The 23,888-nt window shown below is 43.2% G+C and overlaps 1 protein-coding gene across 1 annotated transcript in view; it reads left to right on the top strand.

The window, feature by feature from the left end:
• Positions 1-2,144: 2,144 nt before the first annotated feature.
• The window catches only part of ASH1L (ASH1 like histone lysine methyltransferase), an 87,863-nt gene continuing 66,119 nt past the window's right edge, over positions 2,145-23,888 (top strand). Inside the window, 4 exon segments of the mRNA XM_054651180.2 lie at positions 2,145-2,346; positions 12,770-12,983; positions 12,985-13,163; positions 13,166-13,284. Coding sequence (XP_054507155.2) covers positions 12,868-12,983; positions 12,985-13,163; positions 13,166-13,284 — 414 coding nt within the window. The 5' untranslated portion in view covers positions 2,145-2,346; positions 12,770-12,867.

Raw genomic sequence — 23,888 nt, 5'->3', positions numbered from 1 at the left:
TTTCGTCCCTCCGCGCCGCGTTCGGTGGGGGCAGCGCGGGGTTGTGGGCAGGTTTTCAGGAATGGGGAAATGAAATCAGAGCGCCGGGATGGGGCGGATGGGAGGGAGCGCTGTGGGGCACATCCGGTACCACCACCCTGCTCAGACATCCCAGGGCACAGGACTGGGGCCAGGTGGCTCTGGGACCCCCAGGCACGGAGGCTCCACAGCCTCTCTGGGCTCTGCTCAGCGCTGGGCACTGCCCAGGGCAGCAGCTCTGCCTCCTGGCCAGGGGCAGCTCCTGGGCTCAGGCCCTGCCCGTGGCTCTGGGGCCATTGCTGGGCCTGGAGCAGAGCCTGGGGCTGCTCTGACCTCTGCACACAGGGACAGACTGGGACAGACTGGGACAAACGTGGGACACCCAGGAACAGACTGGGACAGACAGGGACAGACTGTGGACACAGAGACACCCAGGGACAGACTGGAACAGACAGGGACACCTGGGGACAGCCAGGAACAGATAGGAACACCCAGAGACAGACAGGGACACACAGAGGGACACTCATGAACAGCCAGGGACACCCAGAGACATCCAGGGATGCCCAAGGACACACACAGGGACATCTGGGGACAGCCAGGGATGCTCAGAGACACCCAGGGGCAGTCAGGGACAGCCAAAGACCCCCTGGGGCAGATAGGGATACCCAGGAACACTGAGAGACAAACAAGGACACCTGGGGACACCCAGGGACACTGAGAGACACCCGGGGACACCCGGGGACACCCAGGGCTGAGGCCCCTCTCCCTGGGGCTCCTCTCCAGGCTGAGCAGCCCCAGCTCCCTCAGCCTTTCTGGGCAGGGACCCTCCAGGCCCTTCAGCATCTTTGTCACCCTGCAGGAGCTCCCTGGCCCTGCTGTGCTGAGGGTGCCAGAGCTGGGCACAGCCCTGCAGAGGTTCAGCACTGCCTGGAGCACCCCCTGACCTGCTGGGAATGCTCTTCCTCACCCAGCCCAGTATTTTGTTGGCCTTCTTGGCCTCCAGGTCACAGTGCTGGCTCAGGGACAGGCTGTTTTTCATTTCTGAGGAGTCATCTGGATCTTCAGGATTGAATTTTGCATGCAAGAGCAATTTGCTGTTCATGGTTCCATTGCCAGGTTTTCAGGTATTGGCAACTTAAATCTCTGCTTCTGCAAAGACTTCACATTTCTTTTTGCAGTGGGTGTTTTAGTCCCAGGGATTTTTGTTCACTCCAGTTTTATGGATACATACACATATTACTTATACAATTAATTTTAAAATTAATTTCTCCTATTTCTGGCAGCAAATAAAACACTATTTGGCTAAATAAAATACTGTTTAGCAGCAATTACAAATGGCTGTAGTAATTCCCATCAGATATTGTGAGCATCATTCCCAAAATATGAAGGATATGGAATTGTTGGAGGAAATCTAGTGGGGACAACAACACAGCTAAAAGGGCTGGGAGAGTTGGGAATATTCAGCCTGGAGAAGAGCAGGGTCTAAAAGGGGCTCCAGGGAGATGGAGAGGGACTCTTCATCAGGAACTGTAGTGAGAGTTCAAGGGCTAATGGGTACAATTTGATAGAGGGAGAAGTTTGGTCACATATTAGGAAGAAATTCCTCCCTGTGAGGGTGGGGAGGCCCTGTCAGAGGCTGCCCCTGGATCCCTGGAAGTGTCCAAGGCCGGGATGGACAAGCCTTGAGTGATCTGGTCTAGTGGGAGATGTTTCTGCCCAGGGCAGGAGTGTTGAGCCTAATTAACCTTTAAGGTCCATCCCAACCCTTTAAGATCCCACCATTCCACATTCACTCAAAGACTTTAACGACCCAGAACCGGCAAGTGCGTGGGTGCGGCATTCAGGCAAAGATGGCTTTGGGGATGAAAAAACCACCTGCATCATTTTGGGGCAAAAATTCCCCTTTTCCTTCCCCTCTTTTTCCCTTTTTTCCCTTCCCAAGCCCTTTCCCCGGTGGGCGTGACCGGGAGCGTGATGGGCGTGGCTTAATAGGCGTAGTCAAAGATTTTAGGGCGTGGTCAAAATATTGGGGCGTGGTCAAGGCGGGGGCGTGGTCGCCGCGCCCTCTGCCCCGCGGGGGTGTGGCCGCGCTGGAGGCGTGGCCGGGCGCGGAGGGGGCGTGGCCTGCGGCGGGGGCGTGGCCGTGCGCTCGCTCGCGGCGGAGCAGGAGCCGCCGCCATTTTGGTTCCGCCGCCTCGCTCGGCTCAGGCCCCGCCGCGGCGGCCGCTCGGTCCCGGTCCCGCCCCGGCCCCGTCCGCGCCCGGGCGGCCGCGGGGATGCGGCGCGGAGCAGCCCGTGCTCGGCCCCGGCCGCGCTGCCGCTGACACGGTGAGGAGCGGGCGGGGACTGGGACCGCCTCAGGCCCGCGGCCCGGGGGGAGGGGAGGCGCGCTGGGCTCCGCCGCGGGGCCGCCTCGCACCCCCCCCGCATCTCCCCGGTATCCCCCCCGCACCGCAGCCCCGCTCCGGCCGCGGCGGCGGGCGCGGGGTATCCCCGGTGAGGGCGGGGGATCCCTGGGGGCGGCGGGGGGGGATCCCCGGCAGGGCCCGGAGCGCGGCGTGGAGCCGGAGCGGGAGCGGCGCGGGGGGTCCCCGGCGGCCGGGGGTGGCCCGGGGAGTCCCCGGCGGGCGGGCCCGCACCGGGAGGCACCGGGGGATCCCTGACAGGCGCCGCGGCGAGGGGCGGGGGATCCCCGCTGGCGGCGGGGCCCGCTGACAGCGGCGGGGCCCGGGGCTGCGGGAGCCGGGGAGCCGCGCTCGGCCGGGGCCCGGGGGCCGCGGTGGCACCGGGCAGCGGCCCCGGGGGCCTCTCGGGGGTCCCGGTTCCCTGCGGAGCGGGGCTGTGCCCGGGGCTGCGCATCCCCGAAGTTTCCCCGGGCACGGCGCGGTCCTGCCCCGAGTGACGGGCGGATCTCCCTGCCAAATATTGATGTGGTTGTTTTGGGTTTTTTGGGTTTTTTTGGGATATCGGCTGCTTTATTGGGTCACTGTCTTGTAGACTTTGTGATCTTCCTTGTCCAAAATGATACTTCTGAAGTTTTATTCAGCTTGTTTATGATTTCGTTGCATTTTTAATCCTATTTTAGCTTGATTGACCGTGATTTGCGTTCAGGTGGTTGAGCCTTATCTTGGCCTTTCCCATCAAAATCCAAAATATGTTCCCATCCTTGTCCCTCTATTCCGTGGTGTCTTGACTTCCTCACTCCAGGTTTTGGCCCTTGGTTTGTGGTTCTGCACGCTGTTAATTATGGAGCAGGGAGCTGGGAGCTGCTTGGAATGTGGGTTTCCATCCCATGGCCCCGGGACACGAATTCACTCTCCGGTGTTGTCAGGAGCCACTCAGGGAAACTGGAGCTGCTGGCGGCTCTGGGAGCGGGGACAGAACCTGTGGCTTTGCCCCATCCCTTCAAATCTCCTTAATTCTCATTTTCAGCCCCTTTTTCCCTGGTTTGTTTTGCCTATCCCTCCTTGCTAAGTAATTTAAATTCCACCTGCACTTGTTTTCCAGGGGTTTGGGGTGAATCCTGTGGTCATCCTGAGCACCTTGGGATCATCCCTGGTGCCTCTGTGGGAAGCAGGGAAATTCTGGCAGCTGCTTGAACATATGGGGAGAGATGGGCTCTAAAATCATCATCTGTCTGCCTGCTTGAGTTCTTCAGAAGTGTTCTTACCCAAAGCTTTTCTCAGCTGTCTGAGAGTATAAAAGAGAGGCTTTCTTTTTTTTTATTTTTTTAATTTTTTTTTCATTTTAAACACTTCTAAGTCTGAAACATCTTGGTTTAAAAGACAAAATTACCACAACTTCTTTTTGGACTTGAATTCATTGCTACAGGCAGGCAGCAGTCGCCTAAAAAGGTTTGAGTGATAATAACCAGTGACAAAATTTGAGTTACAATTTCCAGAAGAAGATTTTTTTTTTTAAGTTATTTTCAAAAGTTGGAAGTGTCCTGGAGGATATAAAAAGGAGGTTTTTTCCTTGGTGGAAGAGACAGACATGATGGTAAAAATGGCAGTGCTGTTGTGACAAGAGAAAAGTGGCAATAGCACATGGAGTTACTGAATTAAAGGTATTTAAAAATAGATATTGTTGTCTATGGGATCGTTGGCTGTTTTAAAATTAAATTAATTTCTGCTGCTGTTGGAAGGGCTGGTGCTGTTGTGGCCACATTCTCCCCCTCTAATAAGGTCATGAGTCCCATCTCCAGCTTGCAAAGGGAAAAATCTCTGTCATGAGACCTCTTGTGATTGTTCTGAGAAAGCAAATTCTGTGTTTGTCCCTGGTTTTGTGTCCCTTACCTGTGGCACAGGTGTGCCCATGGTGGGCTGGGAATTACCAAAGGATTTAAAGGATTTAAAAGGGAAGTTCTGGTTTGCAGTCACCCTTATCTTTTACTGGATGGGTAGAAATAAATGGATTTTATCCCTGGGTGTGGAGACCTCTCAGGGAGCTCCTGGCTCACCCTGTAGCAGCTGGGGTAATATTTTAGGAGAATTCCCAAACTGCTTTTCCCTCAGCACTCAGTGATGTTGGCACTCACAGCCTAAGGGTGGAGGAACCTTTGCTCCACACACCTTGGTTATGCAGATTTTAGCAATTTTGCCTCGATTTGCATTTGAATAGGGACCCAACAGAATTACCCTGCACCTCCAAATTCAGCCCTGGGATTAAACCTTTGGGCCAGGTTAAAAACCAGGTTAAACTCTGTCTCTGCTTCCCGATTTTCCTCCCACTGGAACATTTTGTCAGGGTGTTTTTGTACCTGTCCTTTGCCTTTCTTCCCCCCCAAAAAAAATCTGTGTCCTGTTCCAGGTGCTTTCCCTCTGCTCCCAGCATTTCTGTGGAATATTCTCCCTGACAGGACAGGTCCCCTGGGGTTTCTGTCTGTCACAAAAACACCCAGCAGCTTCTGATTGGAAAGTGTTTGATTTGTTACCTCCTGTCGAGCAAACAGGAACTTTATTCCTGAGAAATGGCTCCATCTCTGAACATTCTGAGGATGCTTGTGCAGGTGCCTTGAACTCCTGTTTCTCCTGCTCAGGGATTGTGATGTAGAGAAATAGATTATTCCACTTTTTATTTCCCTTTTCTGAGTGTGCTCTGTCTTCTTTAGCAGAGAAAAGAAGACAGAGAGGGGACAGGAACTTTATTCCTGAGAAATGTCTCCATCTCTGAACATTCTGAGGGTGCTTGTGCAGGTGCCTTGAGCTCCCTGCTCAGGGATTGTGATGTAGAGAAATACTTTAAGGCTTTATTCCACTTTTTATTTCTCTTTTCTGAGTGTGCTCTGTCTTCATTAGCAGAGAAAAGAAGACAGAGAGGGAACAGGAACTTTATTCCTGAGAAATGTCTCCATCTCCAAACATTCTTAGGATGCTTGTGCAGGTGATCCAAGGGCTCTGAACTCCTGTTTCCCCTGCTCAGGGATTGTGATGTAGAGAAATATTTTAAGGCTTTATTCCACTTTTTATTTCCCTTTCCTGAGTGTGCTTTGTCTTCTTTAGCAAAGAAAAGAAGACAAGGAAGTAGCAAAGAAAAGAAGGCAAGGAATTTGAGAGGGGACAGGAACTTTATTCCTGAGAAATGTCTCCATCTCTGAACATTCTGAAGATGCTTGTGCAGGTGCCTTGAGCTCCTGTTTCCCCTGTTCAGGGATTGTGATTAAAAAAAATATTTTAAGGCTTTATTCCACTTTTTATTTCCCTTTTCTGAATGTGCTCTGTCTTCTTTAGCAGAGAAAAGAAGGCAAGGAAGTAGCAAAGAAAAGAAGGCAAGGAATTTGAGAGGGAACAGGAACTTTATTCCTGAGAAATGTCTCCATCTCTGAACATTCTGAGGATGCTTGTGCAGGTGCCTTGAGCTCCCTGCTCAGGGATTGTGATGTAGAGAAATACTTTAAGGCTTTATTCCACTTTTTATTTCCCTTTTCTGAGTGTGCTTTGTCTTCTTTAGCAGAGAAAAGAAGACAGAGAGGGGACAGGAACTTTATTCCTGAGAAATGTCTCCATCTCTAAACATTCTTGTGCAGGTGATCCAAGGGCTTTGAGCTCCTGTTTCCCCTGCTCAGGGATTGTGATGTAGAGAAATATTTTAAGGCTTTATTCCACTTTTTATTTCCCTTTCCTGAGTGTGCTCTGTCTTCTTTAGCAGAGAAAAGAAGGCAAGGAAGTAGCAAAGAAAAGAAGACAGGGAATTTGAGAGGGAACAGGAACTTTACTCCTGAGAAATGTCTCCATCTCTAAACATTCTGAGGATGCTTGTGCAGGTGCCTTGAACTCCTGTTTCTCCTGTTCAGGGATTATGATGTAGAGAAATACTTTAAGGCTTTATTCCACTTTTTATTTCACTTTTCTGAGTGTGGTTTGTCTTCTTTAGCAGAGAAAAGAAGACAGAGAGGGGACAGGAACTTTATTCCTGAGAAATGTCTCCATCTCTGAACATTCTGAGGATGCTTGTGCAGGTGCCTTGAGCTCCCTGCTCAGGGATTGTGATGTAAAAAAAATATTTTAAGGCTTTATTCCACTTTTTATTTCACTTTTCTGAGTGTGATTTGTCTTCTTTAGCAAGGAAAAGAAGACAGGGAATTAGAGAGGGGACTGTGGGAGGCCATGGAGTTAGCAGCAATATTCTGGGATTTCTAACACTTGGCTGAGTTGGTTTTAATGTCCCCTGGAGCTGAAGCAATGAAAAAGAGCCAAAAGAGAAATATTCACCTTCCCAATATGACATGACAGTGTGTTTGCATCAGGAGAAGCAGCAGCAGGAATGGACAGAGGGGAAATCTCAGTTAATATTGCTGAGGGGGAGTGGGGAAATAAATCTGGGAAAATAAATCTGGGATGTGGCATTTTCTTTTTGGGAAAGCAGAGGAGCAGAAATGGGCAGAAAGGGCTGGGGATGTGACAGCAGGGGGATAAAGATGAATTCCAGGTATTAAACTATGCATGGCATTAGAGAAATCATTGATGAGCAGCACTTGGTTGCAGTGGCACGTGTGGATGTTAAAATGCTGCTTCATAGGTCATTTTTGGGGGGAAGAACAATTTCAGGAGGGATTTGGGGTGTGCAGAAGCTGCTGGCTGAGGGCTGGGAGTTGGGTGGGATTTGTTTTGTTGGAGGTGGTGGGGATGGGTCTTGTTCATCACTTGAGAGCCCTTGCAGGGTTTGGGACTGGATGGTTTTAAATCCACCAAAAGTTTTGTTAACCTTAAATCCCACGTGCCAGATGGAGGCTTTCTTCTGACCTAGAGATGGGGCAAGTGAGAGGCTTTTAGAAAACTTTTATTTTGTTTTCAGTCTCATGTGAAGGGTGAAACAATATAGGTGTTATAATTATAATAATAAATTAACTATTTCTTAACTACAGTGTATTATAGTGGTTTAATCTGACACTTTGGATGAGGGATAATTCAGAACAACATTTGGAATATAATTATAATCAGAAGTTAACTATTTCTTAACTACATTGTATTATAGTGGTTTAATCTGACTCCATGGATGAGGGATAATTCAGAACAAGCCTTGGAATATAATTATAATCAGAAATTAACTATTTCTTAACTACAGTGTATAATAAAGGTTTAATCTGACACTTTGGATGAGGGATAATTCAAAACAACATTTGGAATATAATTATAATCAGAAATTAACTATTTCTTAACTACACTGTATTATAGTGGTTTAATCTGACTCCATGCATGAGGGATAATTCAGAACAAAATTTGGAATATAGATGTTATAATGAGAAATTAACTATTTCTTAACTACAATGTGTTATAATGGTTTTATCTGACACCTTGGATGAGGGATAATTCAGAACAAGACTTGGAATATAGATGTTGTTATAATCAGAAATTAACTATTTCTTAACTACAATGTATTATAAAGGTTTAATCTGACACTTTGCATGAGGGATAATTCAGAACAACATTTGGAATATAATTATAATCAGAAGTTAACTATTTCTTAACTACAGTGTATTATAAAGGTTTAATCTGACTCCGTGGATGAGGGATAATTCAGAACAAGCCTTGGAATATAATTATAATCAGAAGTTAACTATTTCTTAACTACAGTGTATTATAGTGGTTTAATCTGACTCCATGGATGAGGGATAATTCAGAACAACATTTGGAATATAGATGTTATAATGAGAAATTAACTATTTCTTAACTACAATATATTATAATGGTTTAATCTGACACTTTGGATGAGAGAGAATTCAGAACAAGACTTGGAATATAATTATAATCAGAAATTAACTGTTTTTTAACTACAATGTATTATAATGGTTTAATCTGACACCATGTTTGAGGGATAATTCAGAACAAGACTTGGAATATAATTATTTTCAGAAGTTAACTATTTCTTAACTACAATGTATTATAAAGGTTTAATCTGACACTTTGCATGAGGGATAATTCAGAACAAGATTTGGAATACAGATGTTATTATCAGAAGTTAACTATTTCTTAACTACAATGTATTATAATGGTTTAATCTGACACTTTGGATGAGAGAGAATTCAGAACAAGACTTGGAATATAATTATAATCAGAAATTAACTGTTTTTTAACTACAATATATTAAAATGGTTTAATCTGACTCCATGGATGAGGAATAATTCAGAACAAGACTTGGAATATATAATTATATTCCAGTAACTATTTCTTAACTACAGTGTATTATAGTGGTTTAATCTGACACCATGGATGAGGGATAATTCAGAACAACATTTGGAATATAGATGTTATTATCAGAAATTAACTATTTCTTAACTACAATGTATTATAGTGGTTTAATCTGACTCCATGGATGAGGAATAATTCAGAACAAGCCCTGGACCTCCATGCAGCAAACACAGCTAAGCACTCACTCACATGGTTAAATATGATCAGTTTAGCTCTCTAAAGTCCCAGAGTTTTCCAGGTGAATTCTTGCAGGTGCTTTTACCTGTGGCTGTCAGCACTTGGCTCCTCATTCCCTTTGACACCCACGAGGTTTTAGGGCACAACCTGCAGGAGGAGCAGAGCAGATCCTGCAGGGAGCCTGAGGAGCAGCTCAGAGAAGGGAAAGTGAGAAAGGAAAACCAACAGTGGCATCACTGGGGCAACAGGAGCAGGGCAAGGGCCAGGGAACACCTGAGAACACCTTGGAGACAGTGACAGGGAGCTTGGACCTGATAAGGCAGGGAGGAAACAGCACCTGGGGATCAGCAGGTGAGATCTGAGAGGCATTCACACATCCTGGGAATTCCTGGGGGAGGTTACAGTGAAAAATGGAGGCAAAATGCTGATTAGGACCTGGATTTGTATTTTTGTTGTGTGTTGGGAGTAATGAATGGGTAAATAAATGAGCTGCTGTGTGTTTGTGGGAGCTGATGTTTAGTGACTTTGTTTTGGGATGGTGAACACTTTGCCTTTGCTCTTTCCCTTTCTGCACTTTGAGTCTTGCAGTTTCTAAAGGTCAGGGTGTGAGTCTTGCTGTTGGTTTCGTATTTTGAAGCTGATTCATTAATTTTATTTGTAAGAAAATGTCTGAATTAGGGTCAGTGCTCTGCACTGCAGTCACTGGAGGTGGAAAGATTTGAGAGGCACGTGGGACTGTCCCTTTTCTTGGACCTGAATAATCCAAATTCAGGCTTTACCTCAGAATGATTTACCTGCATTGATGGATATGAAAAAAGCCATTTTTAGTGACATGCTGAATCCTGTTGGGCTTTGCACCCACTCACTTTCTGTGTCCATGTCACACTGCTCTAACCTTTTCTTCTCCTTGTAAAATGGAGATTTTATCTAATTTTCTCTGGTCTTAGGAGTGATAATAGCAGCTTTTGATTGCTGAGGATGTGTGGAGTTAGAAACCCCATGAATAATGTGCACAGAACACGTGGAAATAAGTTTGTTTTCTCTGAGGACTCAGCCAGGGAAGCCTGGCTTTGTGGCTGGCTGTGGCATTTCTTGTGTCCCCACTAATCCTGGCATCTGTCCCCAGCCTGTGTCCACTGCAGCTGCCTGGGTGCTCTCTGGTGTCACCTTTCACGTTCCTGATCCTTTCTCCTCCCCATGTTCCTGAGCACCCCAAAAGCAGCTCCTTGCTGCTGCTTCCTCAATTTTTGTCTGGCCAGGGGGGTTTTGGCACCTGCCAGGTGCTCTGTGCTCCTGCTGACCTGCCAGGATGCCCAAAATTCCAGAAAAGTGCTGGGCTCCTTGAGATTTGGATTTGAAACTCATGTTGAGATCATGACATTTTTCCATGCCATTGCTCCTAATTAATGACTTCATAAATGACTTAATTACTGTAGGGAAGATAAGGACAGAAGATTCAAGCTGGTTTGGTGTCTGTGATGCATTTTTCAGCAATTCAGTGTTTTTTCAGACATTTCATTTCAAAAATGACAAAGCTATTTAAGTGCTGAGGATATTTCAACAATTTCCCTTTAGAATGGCCCTCACAACAAATAATTTTGCAGTGCCTCAAGGGAGGCTGCAAGAAAGATGGAGAGAGAATTTCCAAAGGTTTGGTGACAGGATGGGGGGATTGGCTTTGTGCTGAGAGCCTGGCACAGGGACCCCATCCCTGCAAGGCTTCCAGGCCAGCTGGGACAGGGCTTGGGGACACTGAAGGTGTCCCTGCCATGGCAGGCTGGGCTGAGATGATCTTCACAGTTCCTCCCAGCCCAAACAGTTCTGGCATTTGGGGATTTTGGGATTTTTGTCTGCATAATAAAACTACAGGAGCACAGGTTTTGTTTGTTCTCTGTGAGGGAGGGAAGCTCAGGCTCGGTGCTGCACGAGGATCTGGGGATCTTCACAAACTTAGAGCTTGACTCTAATTTGCTGTAGTTAAGATGATTTTCTCTATTATTTTCTGCTAAATAGGTCCATTTTATATTCCTACCAATTATATATTATATATTTTACATATATATAAATATATACATATAAAATATATAATTTTATATCTAAAAATTATATATTGTGCTGCTGAGGTTTGGCCTCTCCTCTTCCCCTGCCTCAGGAAGCACGAGCAGTGTGTGAATGTTTGGCCTTGGCATCACTTCCCTGAGCTGTGCAGAGTCCTCAGCTCCCAGCTGCATTTTGTGGTGTGTTTGTAAACTGATGCCCACGTGGCCAGGCTCAGCTTTCCTGGTGGCTCAGATAATTCAAACCAGAATATTCCTGGCCTTTGGGTGCTTTCTCCTGGCTGGCGTTTGTCTGCTCCTTCCTCAGCTGCAGCTCTTCCAGTGGGTCCAGAATCAGCAAGACTGGGACTAGTTGGGCTCTGGTTAGAAATAAAGAAATTAATTTGATGGTCAACGTTAAAATCTGGAGCCAGGGTTTGAAATGTCACGTGGATCATTTGGAAATTGTAATATTCACTTTTTGTTTTTCACTTAGCATTTAAAAGAGTTTTACAGATAAATAAATTGTGGTTTTGAAGGAGGTGACTGGAAGTGTTGGTGTCTTGGAACATCAGCAGCTGTGCTTGTCTGAAGTACAATTGTTTGCTTTTTAATTGGTTTTTTAATATATTATATATTATATATCATATATAATATATCATATATATATTATATATTACATATTACATATCAGATATTACAGATTAGATATATATATCATATAGATATAAAAATCATATATATCATTAGATATATGATATAATATATCATATATTATATATAAGATATAAGATATTAGATATTAGATATTATATTCAATCTAATATATTACAGATTAGATATTACAAATTATTATATATTTACATATTGGGTTTGTATGTTATTTATATCTTGTTCATATATTATTATTATTTATATGTTTGTTTTATGCATTATTATTTATATATAGGTTTTATATATTATAATTCATATATTTGGTTTATATATTATTATTTCTATTGGTTTTATAGATATTATTTATCAATTGGTTTTATGTATTATTATTTCTATATTGGTTTTAGATATTATTTATCAATTGATTTTATGTATTATTATTTCTATATTGGTTTTAGGTATTATTTCTATATTGGTTTTATGTATTATGATTTATATAATGGGTTTATATATTATATATAGTGTTTATGTACTTTTTTCTATATTGGTTTTTTATATATTTATATATTTGGTTTATATAGTATTACTTCTATATTGGTTTTATATATATATTTATATATATATATACTTATTATTTCTATTTTGGTATTTTATATATTTATATATTTGATTTATATATTATTTTTTCTAGATTGGTTTTATATATATTTATATATTTGGTTTATATATTTTTTTTCTATATTGGTTTTATATTTTTTTAATATATTTGATTTATATATTATTTTTTCTAGATTGGTTTTATATATATTTATATATTTGGTTTATATATTTTTTTTCTAGATTGGTTTTATATATATTTTTATATATTATTATTTTCTATATTGGTTTTTTATATATTTTTATATTGGGTTTATATATTATTATTTCTATATTGGTTTTATATATATTTATATATTTGGTTTATATATTTTTTCTATATTGTTTTTTTATATATTTATATATTTGGGTTTATATATTATTATTTCTATTTTTTATATATTTATATATTTGGTTTATATATTATTATTTCTATATTGGTTTTCTATCTATTATTTATGTATTGCTTTTGTATATTATTATTTCTATATTAGTTTTATCAAACATTAATTGAATTTCTGCTCGAAAATCCAAGTTGATGCTGTTTTTTTCCTCCCACAGAGTGAAAGATGCTGAGTGCCCATAGTGGAACAGCTCTCCTGAGGAACACATCTCTGTAAATCTTCCTAAAACAATCACCTGAAGGCAAATATTCTGTGATGGACCCTCGGAATACTGCTATGTTAGGCTTGGGTTCTGATTCTGAAGGGTTTGCTGGGAAAAGCCCCTCTGTGGCAAACATTGGCACCTTGGTGGGCAAAGGGGAAGCGGAGCTCGGGCTGCAGCAAGGAGGAGGAGGAGGGGAGGAAGAAGAGCAGGGAGGGGAGCGCAGAGAGCAGCAAGGGCGAGGCTCTGGGCGATGCACAGCAGCAGTTCTCAGTGAAGGAAACCAACTTCTCTGAGGGAAACCTCAAACTGAAGATTGGCCTGCAAGCCAAGAGGACAAAAAAGCCTCCAAGAACCTGGAGAATTATGTCTGCCGGCCTGCCATAAAAACCAGCATCAAGCAGCCAAGAAGGGCTCCCAAGAGTGGGAAGATGACAGAGGAGAAGAACGAGCACTGTCCTTCAAAGCAAGTGAGTGATGTGGCTCTGGGGTCATTTGCAAGTCATGGTACATTTAAAGCTGGGTTTCAAAGCTTCATCATCTCTGCAGCGCTGGGTTCTGCTGCTTTTCTCTGTAACCTCTGATACTGAAGTGGCTGGAGTTAGAAATGGTTTTATTTTGTGGCCATTAGGAGGAAAAACTGCTCTTTCACAGTGTGCCAATTTGTTGTTTCAAGAGCAGTGAAAGATGATTCCATGTTCATTTCTGAAAAGTGCTGGGGAGGTTTTTCGTCTCTTTGCTGTAATCAAGTGGAGGGGTTTGGATGGCTTCTCTCTTGAGATGGGGCTCTGGATGTGCTCTGCTTGGATTTCTATTTTTTCCTACCTGTTAGAAGCACTTGTTTTGCTGTGTCTCACCTGTCACTGCTCAGGCAGGCTCTGAAAAGTAAAAGAGACTTTTCCAACTGAGTTAGAAACCAGCCTGGAGATAACTGCATGTAAATGCAGTGGCTGGAGAGATGTGCCAGGGCTTTTCCAAACAGCAGGAAGTGGCCCTGCCTCAAGGATTTGTTTTTATGATCTCCATGATGTAATCAGAGCAGCAGTAGCAGATAGGGAAAACAGGATAAATGGCAGGGATTACAAATATAGTTGCATAGATGCTAAATTTCTGAAGGGTTTGGTTACAGCCTGCTCTTTTTTTCCCATAAACATCAAAGTTTTGTTAATCAAGGTTAGAATATACCCTTGTGTAGAACTGCCAGGGAATCCAGGGAATCCCTGGAAGCTGGATCCTTCCTTTGCAGGGCTTTTCTGTTCAGGCTGTTCCTCCTCCAGAGCTTCCCAAAGCTGAAGCTTTTCCATTTCTCCAGCCTATGCCCTGTTCTCAGGCTCCCCTGCATCAATCTCCTGCCAGAACCTGCCCAAGGGCAAGGAAAATTCCTCACCTTGTGCTGAGGTGATGTGTGCCTGCCATACCTAGACCCTTTCCTTTCCTTTCCTTTCCTTTCCTTTCCTTTCCTTTCTTTTCCTTTCCTTTCCTTTCCTTTCCTTTCCTTTCCTTTCCTTTCCTTTCCTTTCCTTTCCTTTCCTTTCCTTTCCTTTCCTTTCCTTTCCTTTCCTTTCCTTTCCTTCCTTTCCTTTCCTTTCCTTTCCTTTCCTTTCCTTTCCTTTCCTTTCCTTTCCTTTCCTTTCTTTCCTTTCCTTTCCTTTCCTTTCCTTTCCTTTCCTTTCCTTTCTTTTCCTTCCTTTCCTTTTCCTTTCCTTTCCTTTCCTTTCCTTTCTTTCCTTTCCTTTCCTTTCCTTTCCTTCTTTCCTTTCCTTTCCTTTCCTTTCCTTTCCTTTCCTTTCCTTTCCTTTCCTTTCCTTTCTTTCCTTTCCTTCCCCTTCCCCTTCCCTTCCCTTCCCCTTCCCCTTTCCCTTTCCCTTTCCCTTTCCCTTTCCCTCCCTTTCCCTCCCTTTCCCCTTCCCCATCCTTTCCCCTGACATTCCCAAACCTTTTCCCCTCCCCTGGCATTCCCTGCCTGCAATTGCCCTTGAGGAAGAGTCACTTAAAGAGAAGGGAAATTTGGGGGTGATCTCATTGTGGCCTTCAATACCAGAGAGAGAATTTTAACAGTGGCCTGGAGTGCCAGGACACAGGAATGGCTCTACCCTGCCAGAGGGCAGGGCTGGATGGGATATGGGGCAGGAATTCCTGGCAGGGAGGGTGTGAGGCCCTGGCACAGGTGCCCAGAGCAGCTGGGGCTGCCCTGGATCCTGGCAGTGCCCAAGGCAGGCTGGACAGGGCTGGGATGGTGGAAGGTGTCCCTGCCATGGCACTGGATGAATTTTAAAGTCTCTTTTAACCCCAACCATTCCATGGTTCCATGAGAACATTGCTCAGAATTCCCCCCCACCAAAAAATCCTAAAAAAAATCCTTGCACCTAAACTGGGGGGAAGAGGAGCTGAAACTCCTGAGCTCCCCAATCTTTTGATGCTTGGATTAAACACATGAAAAGAGATTTCCCAGAGCAGCTGGGGCTGCCCCTGGATCCCTGGCTGTGTCCAGGGCCAGGTTGGACAGGGCTGGGATGGTGGAAAGGGTCCCTGCCATGGCACTGGAGGAGTTTTTGGGTCTCTTTCAACCCAAACATTCCATGGTTCCATGAGAACATTGCTCAGAATTCCCCCCACCAAAAATCCCTTGCACCTAAACTGGGGAAGAGAGCTGAAAATCCTGAGCTCCCCAATCTTTGGACGTTTGGGATTAAACTCATGGAAAGAGATTGCCCAGAGCAGCTGGGGCTGCCCCTGGATCCCTGGCAGTGCCCAAGGCCAGGCTGGGATGGTGGAAGGTGTCCCTGCCATGGCAACTGGATGGATTTTAAGGTCTCTTTTAACCCAAACCATTCCATGGTTCCATGAGAACATTGCTCAGAATTCCCCCCACCAAAAATCCCCTTGCACTAAACTGGGATGGGGTGAGGAGCTGAAACTCCTGAGCTCCCCAATCTTTGGACATCTGGAATGAACACATTGAACAGATTGCCCAGAGCAGCTGGGGCTGCCCCTGCATCCCTGGCAGTGTTGGGCAGGGCTTGGAGCACCCTGGATGGTGGAAAGGGTCCCTGCCCATGGCACTGAGGAGTTTTTGGGTCTATTCCAACCCAAACCATTCCATGGTTCTATGAGAACATTGCTCAGAATTCCCCCCACCAAAAATCCCTTGCACTAAACTGGGGGGTGAGGAGCTGAAACTCCTGAGCTCCCAATCTTTGGATGCTTGGATTAAACTCATGAAAGAGATTGCCCAGAGCAGCTGGGGCTGCCCTGGATCCCTGGCAGTGCCCAAGGCCAGACTGGGGCAGCCTGGGATAGACAGGAAAGTGTGGAATGAAATCTTTAAAAGTAGAATGAAACCTTTAAAATCCCTTTTAGCCCAAAGCAGTCTGGATACTGAGTAATTAATTCTGTGCTTCCAAAACAAGAGTGCTGGATGTGATGTGTAAGGGCTAAAATTGCCTTTTCCATTCTCTACAATGCTCTCACACTGGGGTTTTCCTGCACTGCAAGCAGAGGTGTTTGCAGTCAGCCTATTGAAAAATAAATTCTCAAGTGTTCATTGCATAACTTCACTTTTTGGCAGTGGTCTTTATTTTGCATTCTTCCATTTCAGAACAAGCTTATTACTTCTAATGATGTTTCTAACTTTGGCTTGAAAAACATGAGAAGAGTTGATGGCAGTTTGTTATTCCACTGTTAGTTTTCTTTTGTTTTCCTTTTCTTTCTTTTTTTGTTGGTTTTTTTTTGGTGTTTTTTTTGACAAGACTCTGTTGCAATGAGTTGAGTATTGGAACAGTCTGGAATATCCACCAGTGATTTCTCTTGATGTCTGAATTGAGGTGGCTCCTGCAGCTGAAAATCTCTAACTCAGGGCAGGTTGATGTTGAATTAATCAGGTTTAGGATGGATTTAGGAAAAGGTTTTTCCCCAGAGGTGCTGGGCCACTGCCCCAGGGCATGGGCACAGCCCCTGGGCTGCCAGAGCTGCAGGAGGGTTTGGGAAATGCTCCCAGGGTGGGATTTTGGGGGTCAGTGCAGGGCCTGGGCTTGGACTGGCTGATCCCTGTGGTCCCTCCCAGCTCAGGACATCCCAGAATTCCCTGATTTTCCTCTCAAAAGGCACCACTGTGTCTGGAGACTTTGCCTTTTGCATCAAGAGATGGTGCCCTGGGAGTTTTTACCAGAGCAAATCATCAATATTGGAATTCTCCTGGTGACAGCAGGGATTCTTCATCCTTGACATCTTGGTTTATACACCAGGATTTTATATTTTTTTTTTTTTAGAGGTGCATCCCATTTGAAATGGAAAGTAGAAAGGCAAATATTAATGATGGTGTAGAATCTTATTGATGTTGATACCACATCAGGTTTGGATTTCAGCTGCTCTTCTCAGCTCCCCTGCATGCAGAGCATGCAGATCTGTTGCATTAAATTTGCATTATTGCCCAGAGTTTCAAATCCCTGACTCATGAGAACTCCCTCAGATCCTCTGCTCTCTCCTGAGTTGCTCTGAGCTGTGTTTAAGTCTGGCTGTTCCCTGCTGCCATTTTGCACTTTGCATTGTTAGAAATGACAATAAACACCATCCTGCTGATTGCTGAGTGGGATTAGAAGTGTCTGTGTGGAAATAAATGGGAATGATGCCTTTAAACCATCACATGTTTTGAATATAATACCCAAGGGTTGGTTTTTTGTGTCTTACTGCCATTATAGATGTAATAAATATCAATAAATATCAATAAATAATAGAAATATAATAGAAAATATTATACAATGATAATATAAATATATAAAAGAGACATATGAGTAATTTTATATAAATAAATTATATTTATATAGTCTATAAATATATAATATATATTATATTATATTATATATAATTTTATATATAATATATAATATATATAATTTATATAATTATATATAATAATATATATAATTCATATAATATATTTTATATAATTTATATAATATATATAATTACATATTACATTATATTACATTATATATTAAATATATATTAAATGAATATATATTATATACTTATATATATTACATTATATATGCTATATATTATATATTATATATAATTTATATTATATATAAATCATATAATATATTTTATATAATTTATATAATATATATAATTACATGATATTACATTATATTACATTATATATTAAATATTATATATTTTATATTTTATATTATATTCATTATAAATATATATAAATTATGAATAAGGTATATAACATAACTATAAATGTATATTATATTTATAATATAAATATTATAAGTATAAAAATAATATAATATAATTATAGTTATATATAATACATACATATCCATAGAAGTAAATTTATATAAATATATAAAAATCAATTCTATAAATAGAAGTTTTAGCACTGCAAATTCCACTTCAGCAAAGGAAAGCTCCCCATGAATTTCTGCTGTGGCTGCAGAGGAGGGGAAGCAAACGTGGGACCCATTCAGAGCCAGGTGTGGCTTCACTTGCAGCTCTGGAAGGGAACTTTGTGTTCTTTTAAAGCAGCAATGCAGAATCAGAATGAAAATTTAGAAAATTTAGCACTTGCAGTGTGCACAGCCAACCACTGAAAGACAAAGAGAAGTAGTGGAATTGTGCTCCTGGGAATAAAAATGGAAATAGGAGGAAAATCCTTGGAAAATCCATCTCTGACAGGTTTTTTTTTTTCCTTCCTCAAGTTTAATGCTGACAGGACAGATAAAACCTGGGAAGTGTCTTCAGACACATGAATAGAGGATTTATCTGCAGTCTGGAGAGGGTGGGTGATGGAAGCTGCAATCACAGAATCCTTCAGGCTGGAAAAGCCCTCCCAGAGCTTGGAGCCCAGCTCAGGCCCAGCACTGAACAATTCTGGACATTTCCAGGGATGGCAATTCCACTCTTCCCTGGGCTGCCTGTCCAGGGCCTCACCACCCTTTCAGCAGAGACATTTTCCCTGGGATTTTAACAATTTTTTCCTCCAGAAATGTGTAGACATCAAAATTAATTTTTTTTTTTTTTTTTCCTGAGGAGAAAATCATAAAGCAGGAAAGGGAAACCAAGCAATGACTGACATTCCCAGTGACATTCCTGCTCACTTTGCTTTTTGACACTGAGCATGAATTTCATCCTTTCAAAAACTGTCCTGGGGCAGAGAGGCATTGCTGGGCTGAGCCCCAAACCCTGAGCCTTGACCAAAAATAGACATTTTGTCCCTTTTATTTTGTCCCTTTTATTTTGTAGGATGCTGGCAGCAGTGAAGGTTTAGCAGTAAAAGACAAGAAGGGACACACAGAGCAGCAGGTTGGGACTTGCCCTCCTGCTCCATCTCCCTGTTCCTGTGTAAAATTGCTGAGTGCAGAATTCTGGAGGTTTTTTTTTCTCTTGCCTTTGGTCATGCAGGGAAGTTTGCTGATGAAATCACAGCCACCCACTGAAAGAGTTTCCAACAAAAAAAAATAAAATTCAAAAGATGAAAAATTGATTTGTTTTCTTTTTGGGTAGCTCAGGAATATTTCCTGCAGGATCTGGGACAAAAGTGTTTTGTTTTAGGTTAATTCCACAGAATCTTTCTTTTGCTTTTAGAAAAGGCTGAAAACTAAAAAGTCTTGGAGGTGAAAAATAAACAGCATTTTTATTTGGGGGATTGCCTAGGATGTGTTGATGCCACAACTACAAAACAATTCCTGTGATTTCTCAGAATGCTCCTTTGAATTCTACTCTGAGCATTGGCCTGAAGTACAACAGCCAAAACAATAATGGAGAAAGCTGTGGATGTGCAGAAAAAATCCTCATTGCTTGCCAGTGGCTCTCAAGAGAAATCCCAAACAACATTTTCCTGAACAGGCTGCTTCCTTTGAACTGCTTCAGGTGTTGGAAGCTGAGGCTTTATTTTTAGTTTTTATTTCTATTTTATTTTTATAAATAGAATAAAAATTTATTCTAAATATAAAATATATATATATAAATATATAAAAATAAAAAAATTATTTTTATCTATTTATTTTTAAATTTTATTGTATTTTTATCTTTCTATTTTATTTTTTCAGCTTTGTAACTAGGGTTGAGTTGAGAAGTGTGACACCAGCCTTGATGGATGTCCCTGTTCTCAGGCAGGATCAGCTACCCTTGACCTTTTTGCACATAAATACCACTGATAATGACAGTCAATCATGATCTAGTAGTAATAAACCCTGATGCCCTTTTGAAAATCAAGGGCTTTTTTTGCTCTTGGTGCCTGTGATGATTCTGGAATCCCAGAATTGTTCAGCTTGGGAAGGATCTTGAAGATGCTGGAGTTCAGCTCTTCCCCCAGCACTGCCAAGGCCACCACTTACCTGTGGCCCAGCAATTCCAACCTGTTCATTTTGATAGTTTCCAGCAAAATAACCTGGAATTATTCTTCCTCAGATGAATGCTGCAAGTCTAGAAACTGTATGCTCACACAGGAGATAGAGAATTTTCAGTTCAGCTCAGTGTCAAACCAAGAATAATTCCAATTTTATGGAAACTTCACGTGTTTGATGCAATTGCTTTGGGCAATGCTTTTATTGCATGGGCTCTTAAACCAGACAGTTGAACTAAAGATTGCACAGGAACAAATGTTTCAGTTTTTAAAGCACAAAATGCTTTTGGATGCAGTGGGATCTCATCTTTGGAACAGCTTTGGGCCCAGATGGGCCATTTCATTCCAGCTGACACCACAGGAACGCTGAGCAGCGCTCGAAATTTGGGCTGCAAAGGCCCAGAATTCCAGGAAAACTCTTCCAGGTGATTTTTGATGGCATTGTCCAAATAATTGAAACATTGGGGCAGATCCTTGGAGAGCCAGGAGGAGAGAGCAGGTGAAACACTCAGGACTTGTTGAGGTTGTTTGCTTTTTGCCACAGCGCTCACAAATGTGTCTGATTAAAACCTGACTCTGTGCTTCCCTAGCACAATATAAATATAAACAGAATTACAAATATAAAAATAAAAATAAATATAAATATAAATATAAATCTGCCCAAGGGAAGCAGGGCTGAGGAAGGAATTAAGGGCTGGATGCTCCCCTGCAGCACCAGGAGACAGAGAAACATTTCAAGGTCCACAGGAGCATGAGGGAATCAGAAAACCAGAAACTTGCACAGGCACAGAAGGGTTTGATTTGCAGCCTTAGGAAAAGCTTGGATTGAGGTAAAAATACAGCAGATAGATATTAAACAGAAAAATAATAAACTTGTATTTCTATAATTGTATGTAAAAATATACTTTAAATAAGTGAGAAACTATAGAGCAAAAATATAGCACACATATGAAACAGAAAAATAATAAACTTATGTTTCTGTAGTTGTAAGTAAAAAGATGCTTTAAATAAGTGAGAAACTATAGAGCAAAAATATAGCACACAGATATGAAACAGAAAAATAACAAACTTGTATTTCTATAATTGTATGTAAAAATATATTTAAATAAGTGAGAAACTATAGAGCAAAAATATAGCACACAGATATGAAACAGAAAAATAATAAACTTGTATTTCTATAATTGTATATAAAAATATAAATAAGTGAGAAACTAGATAAGATGGTGAAGGGTTTGTAAATTAAGAGTTTAGAAGTTATAACAGAAAAATATGTGTACAAATGAGACAGAAGCCATGAGCCAAAAGGATCCACAGTGCAGCAGAAGTAAGTAAAGGTGGCAAGTTAGGAAAGTAAAATAAATTCTGTGGCAACTGTCTGTTAGTTTAGGAAGTGACATTAGTTTAGTAAGTTATATTAATATTAATTAATTATTAATTAATATTAATTTAGAAATTAAAAATATTTAAAATTAAAATTAATGTTTTAAAAATTAATATTAATTTAGAAAGTTATGTTTGTTTAGAAAGTTATACATATACGTAATATGTATATGTTATATATATAATATATATTATTCTATATTATATGTATAATTTATATTATATATATTCTTATATACAATATGCATAATAATATATATATAATATATTTTTATAAAGTTATACATTATCTTGTAACAATGAAACTTGTGGCGGCTCTTGAGGTATAGCTGAATAGTTCTCTACAATCTCCCAACCCCTGAGAGTGATATTTATCTCTAGAATAAATCTTTTTAAACTTGAAAATAGTCCCATCCTTCATTTCTAACGGTGACAGTGACAGGAGCAGCCTCTGAGGCCACTCTGTCACTTGGACTGGACTTCAGCTCTGTGCTCCCATCTCACAGAGCCCTTGTGTGGCACATGGGGACACTGCTGTCCCTGTGCAGGTGACACTGCTGTCCTTGTGCAGGTGACACTGCTGTCCCTGTGCAGGTGACACTGCTGACCCTGTGCAGGTGACAGTGGTGACCCTGTGCAGGTGACACTGCTGTCCCTGTGCAGGTGACAGGGCTGTCCCTGTGCAGGTGACACTGCTGTCCCTGTGCAGGTGACACTGCTGTCCGTGTGCAGGTGACAGTGCTGTCCCTGTGCAGGTGACACTGCTGTCCGTGTGCAGGTGGCACTGCTGTCCCTGTGCAGGTGACACTGCTGTCCCTGTGCAGGTGACACTGCTGACCCTGTGCAGGTGACACTGCTGTCCCTGTGCAGGTGACATTGCTGTCCCTGTGCAGGTGACACTGCTGTCCCTGTGCAGGTGACACTGCTGTCCCTGTGCAGGTGACATTGCTGTCCCTGTGCAGGTGACACTGCTGACCCTGTGCAGGTGACAGTGCTGTCCCTGTGCAGGTGACACTGCTGTCCCTGTGCAGGTGACACTGCTGTCCCTGTGCAGGTGACAGTGCTGTCCCTGTGCAGGTGACTGTGCTGTCCCTGTGCAGGTGACAGTGTTGTCCCTGTGCAGGTGACATTGCTGTCCCTGTGCAGGTGACACTGCTGTCCCTGCCCAGCTGGGATCTGGGGACACTGCTGTCCCTGTGCAGGTGACAGTGCTGTCCCTGTGCAGGTGACACTGCTGTCCCTGCCCAACTGTGGGATCTGGGGACATTGCTGTCCCTGTGCAGGTGACAGTGCTGTCCCTGTGCAGGTGACACTGCTGTCCCTGTGCAGGTGACAGTGCTGTCCCTGTGCAGGTGACACTGCTGTCCCTGCCCAACTGTGGGATCTGGGGACATTGCTGTCCCTGTGCAGGTGACACTGCTGTCCCTGCTCAGCTGGGATCTGGGGACACTGCTGTCCCTGTGCAGATGACACTGCTGTCCCTGTGCAGGTGACAGTGCTGTCCCTGTGCAGGTGACAGTGCTGTCCCTGTGCAGGTGACACTGCTGTCCCATCTGGGGGTTTGGAGGTTGCCCCTGCCCAGTGTGTCGGTAGAGCTGGGCTGGGGTCAGCCTGACCCCATGGCCACAGCCTGTGACACTGTGGGGTGTGTCCTGGACGGGGTGTCCTGAGGCTGCATCCCAAGGTGTGTCCTGGGGGATTTCCTGGAGGTTTGTCCCAAGGTGTGGCCTGGAGGGGGTGTCCTGAGGGTGTATCCCAAAATGTGTCCCAGGGGGTGTCCTGGGGGTGTGTCCCAAGGTGTGTCTGGGGATGTGTCCTGTACAGGATGTCCTGGAGGGGATATCCTGAGGGTGTATCCCAAGATGTGTCCCAGGGCATGTCCTAGGGGTGTATCCCAAGGTGCATCCCAAGATGTGTCCCAGGGGATGTCCTGGGGTTGTATCCCAAGGTGTGTCCTGGAGGGATGTTCTGGGGGTGTCTCCAAAGATGTGTCCCAGGGGGATTTCCTGGGGATGTATCTATCCCAAGGTGTATCCCAGGATGTGTCCCAGGGCATGTCCTGGGGGTGTATCCAAATGTCTATCCCAAGATGTGTCCCAAGGAATGTTCTAGGATGGTCTGTCCCAAGGGATGTTCTAGGATGGTCTGTCCCAAGGGATGTTCTAGGATGTTCTGTCCCAAGGAATGTTCTAGGATGGTCTGTCCCAAGGGATGTTCTATCCCAAGGAATGTTCTAGGATGGTCTGTCCCAAGGGATGTTCTAGGATGTTCTGTCCCAAGGGATGTTCTAGGGGTGTAGCCCAAGGTGTATCCCAAGATGTGTCCCAAGGGATGTTCTAG

The sequence above is a fragment of the Agelaius phoeniceus genome, chromosome 31, assembly GCF_051311805.1.
Source record: "Agelaius phoeniceus isolate bAgePho1 chromosome 31, bAgePho1.hap1, whole genome shotgun sequence".
NCBI lineage: Eukaryota > Metazoa > Chordata > Aves > Passeriformes > Icteridae > Agelaius > Agelaius phoeniceus.
Note: the sequence above shows the minus strand (reverse complement) of the source record. Positions and strands in the feature narration are given on the sequence as shown.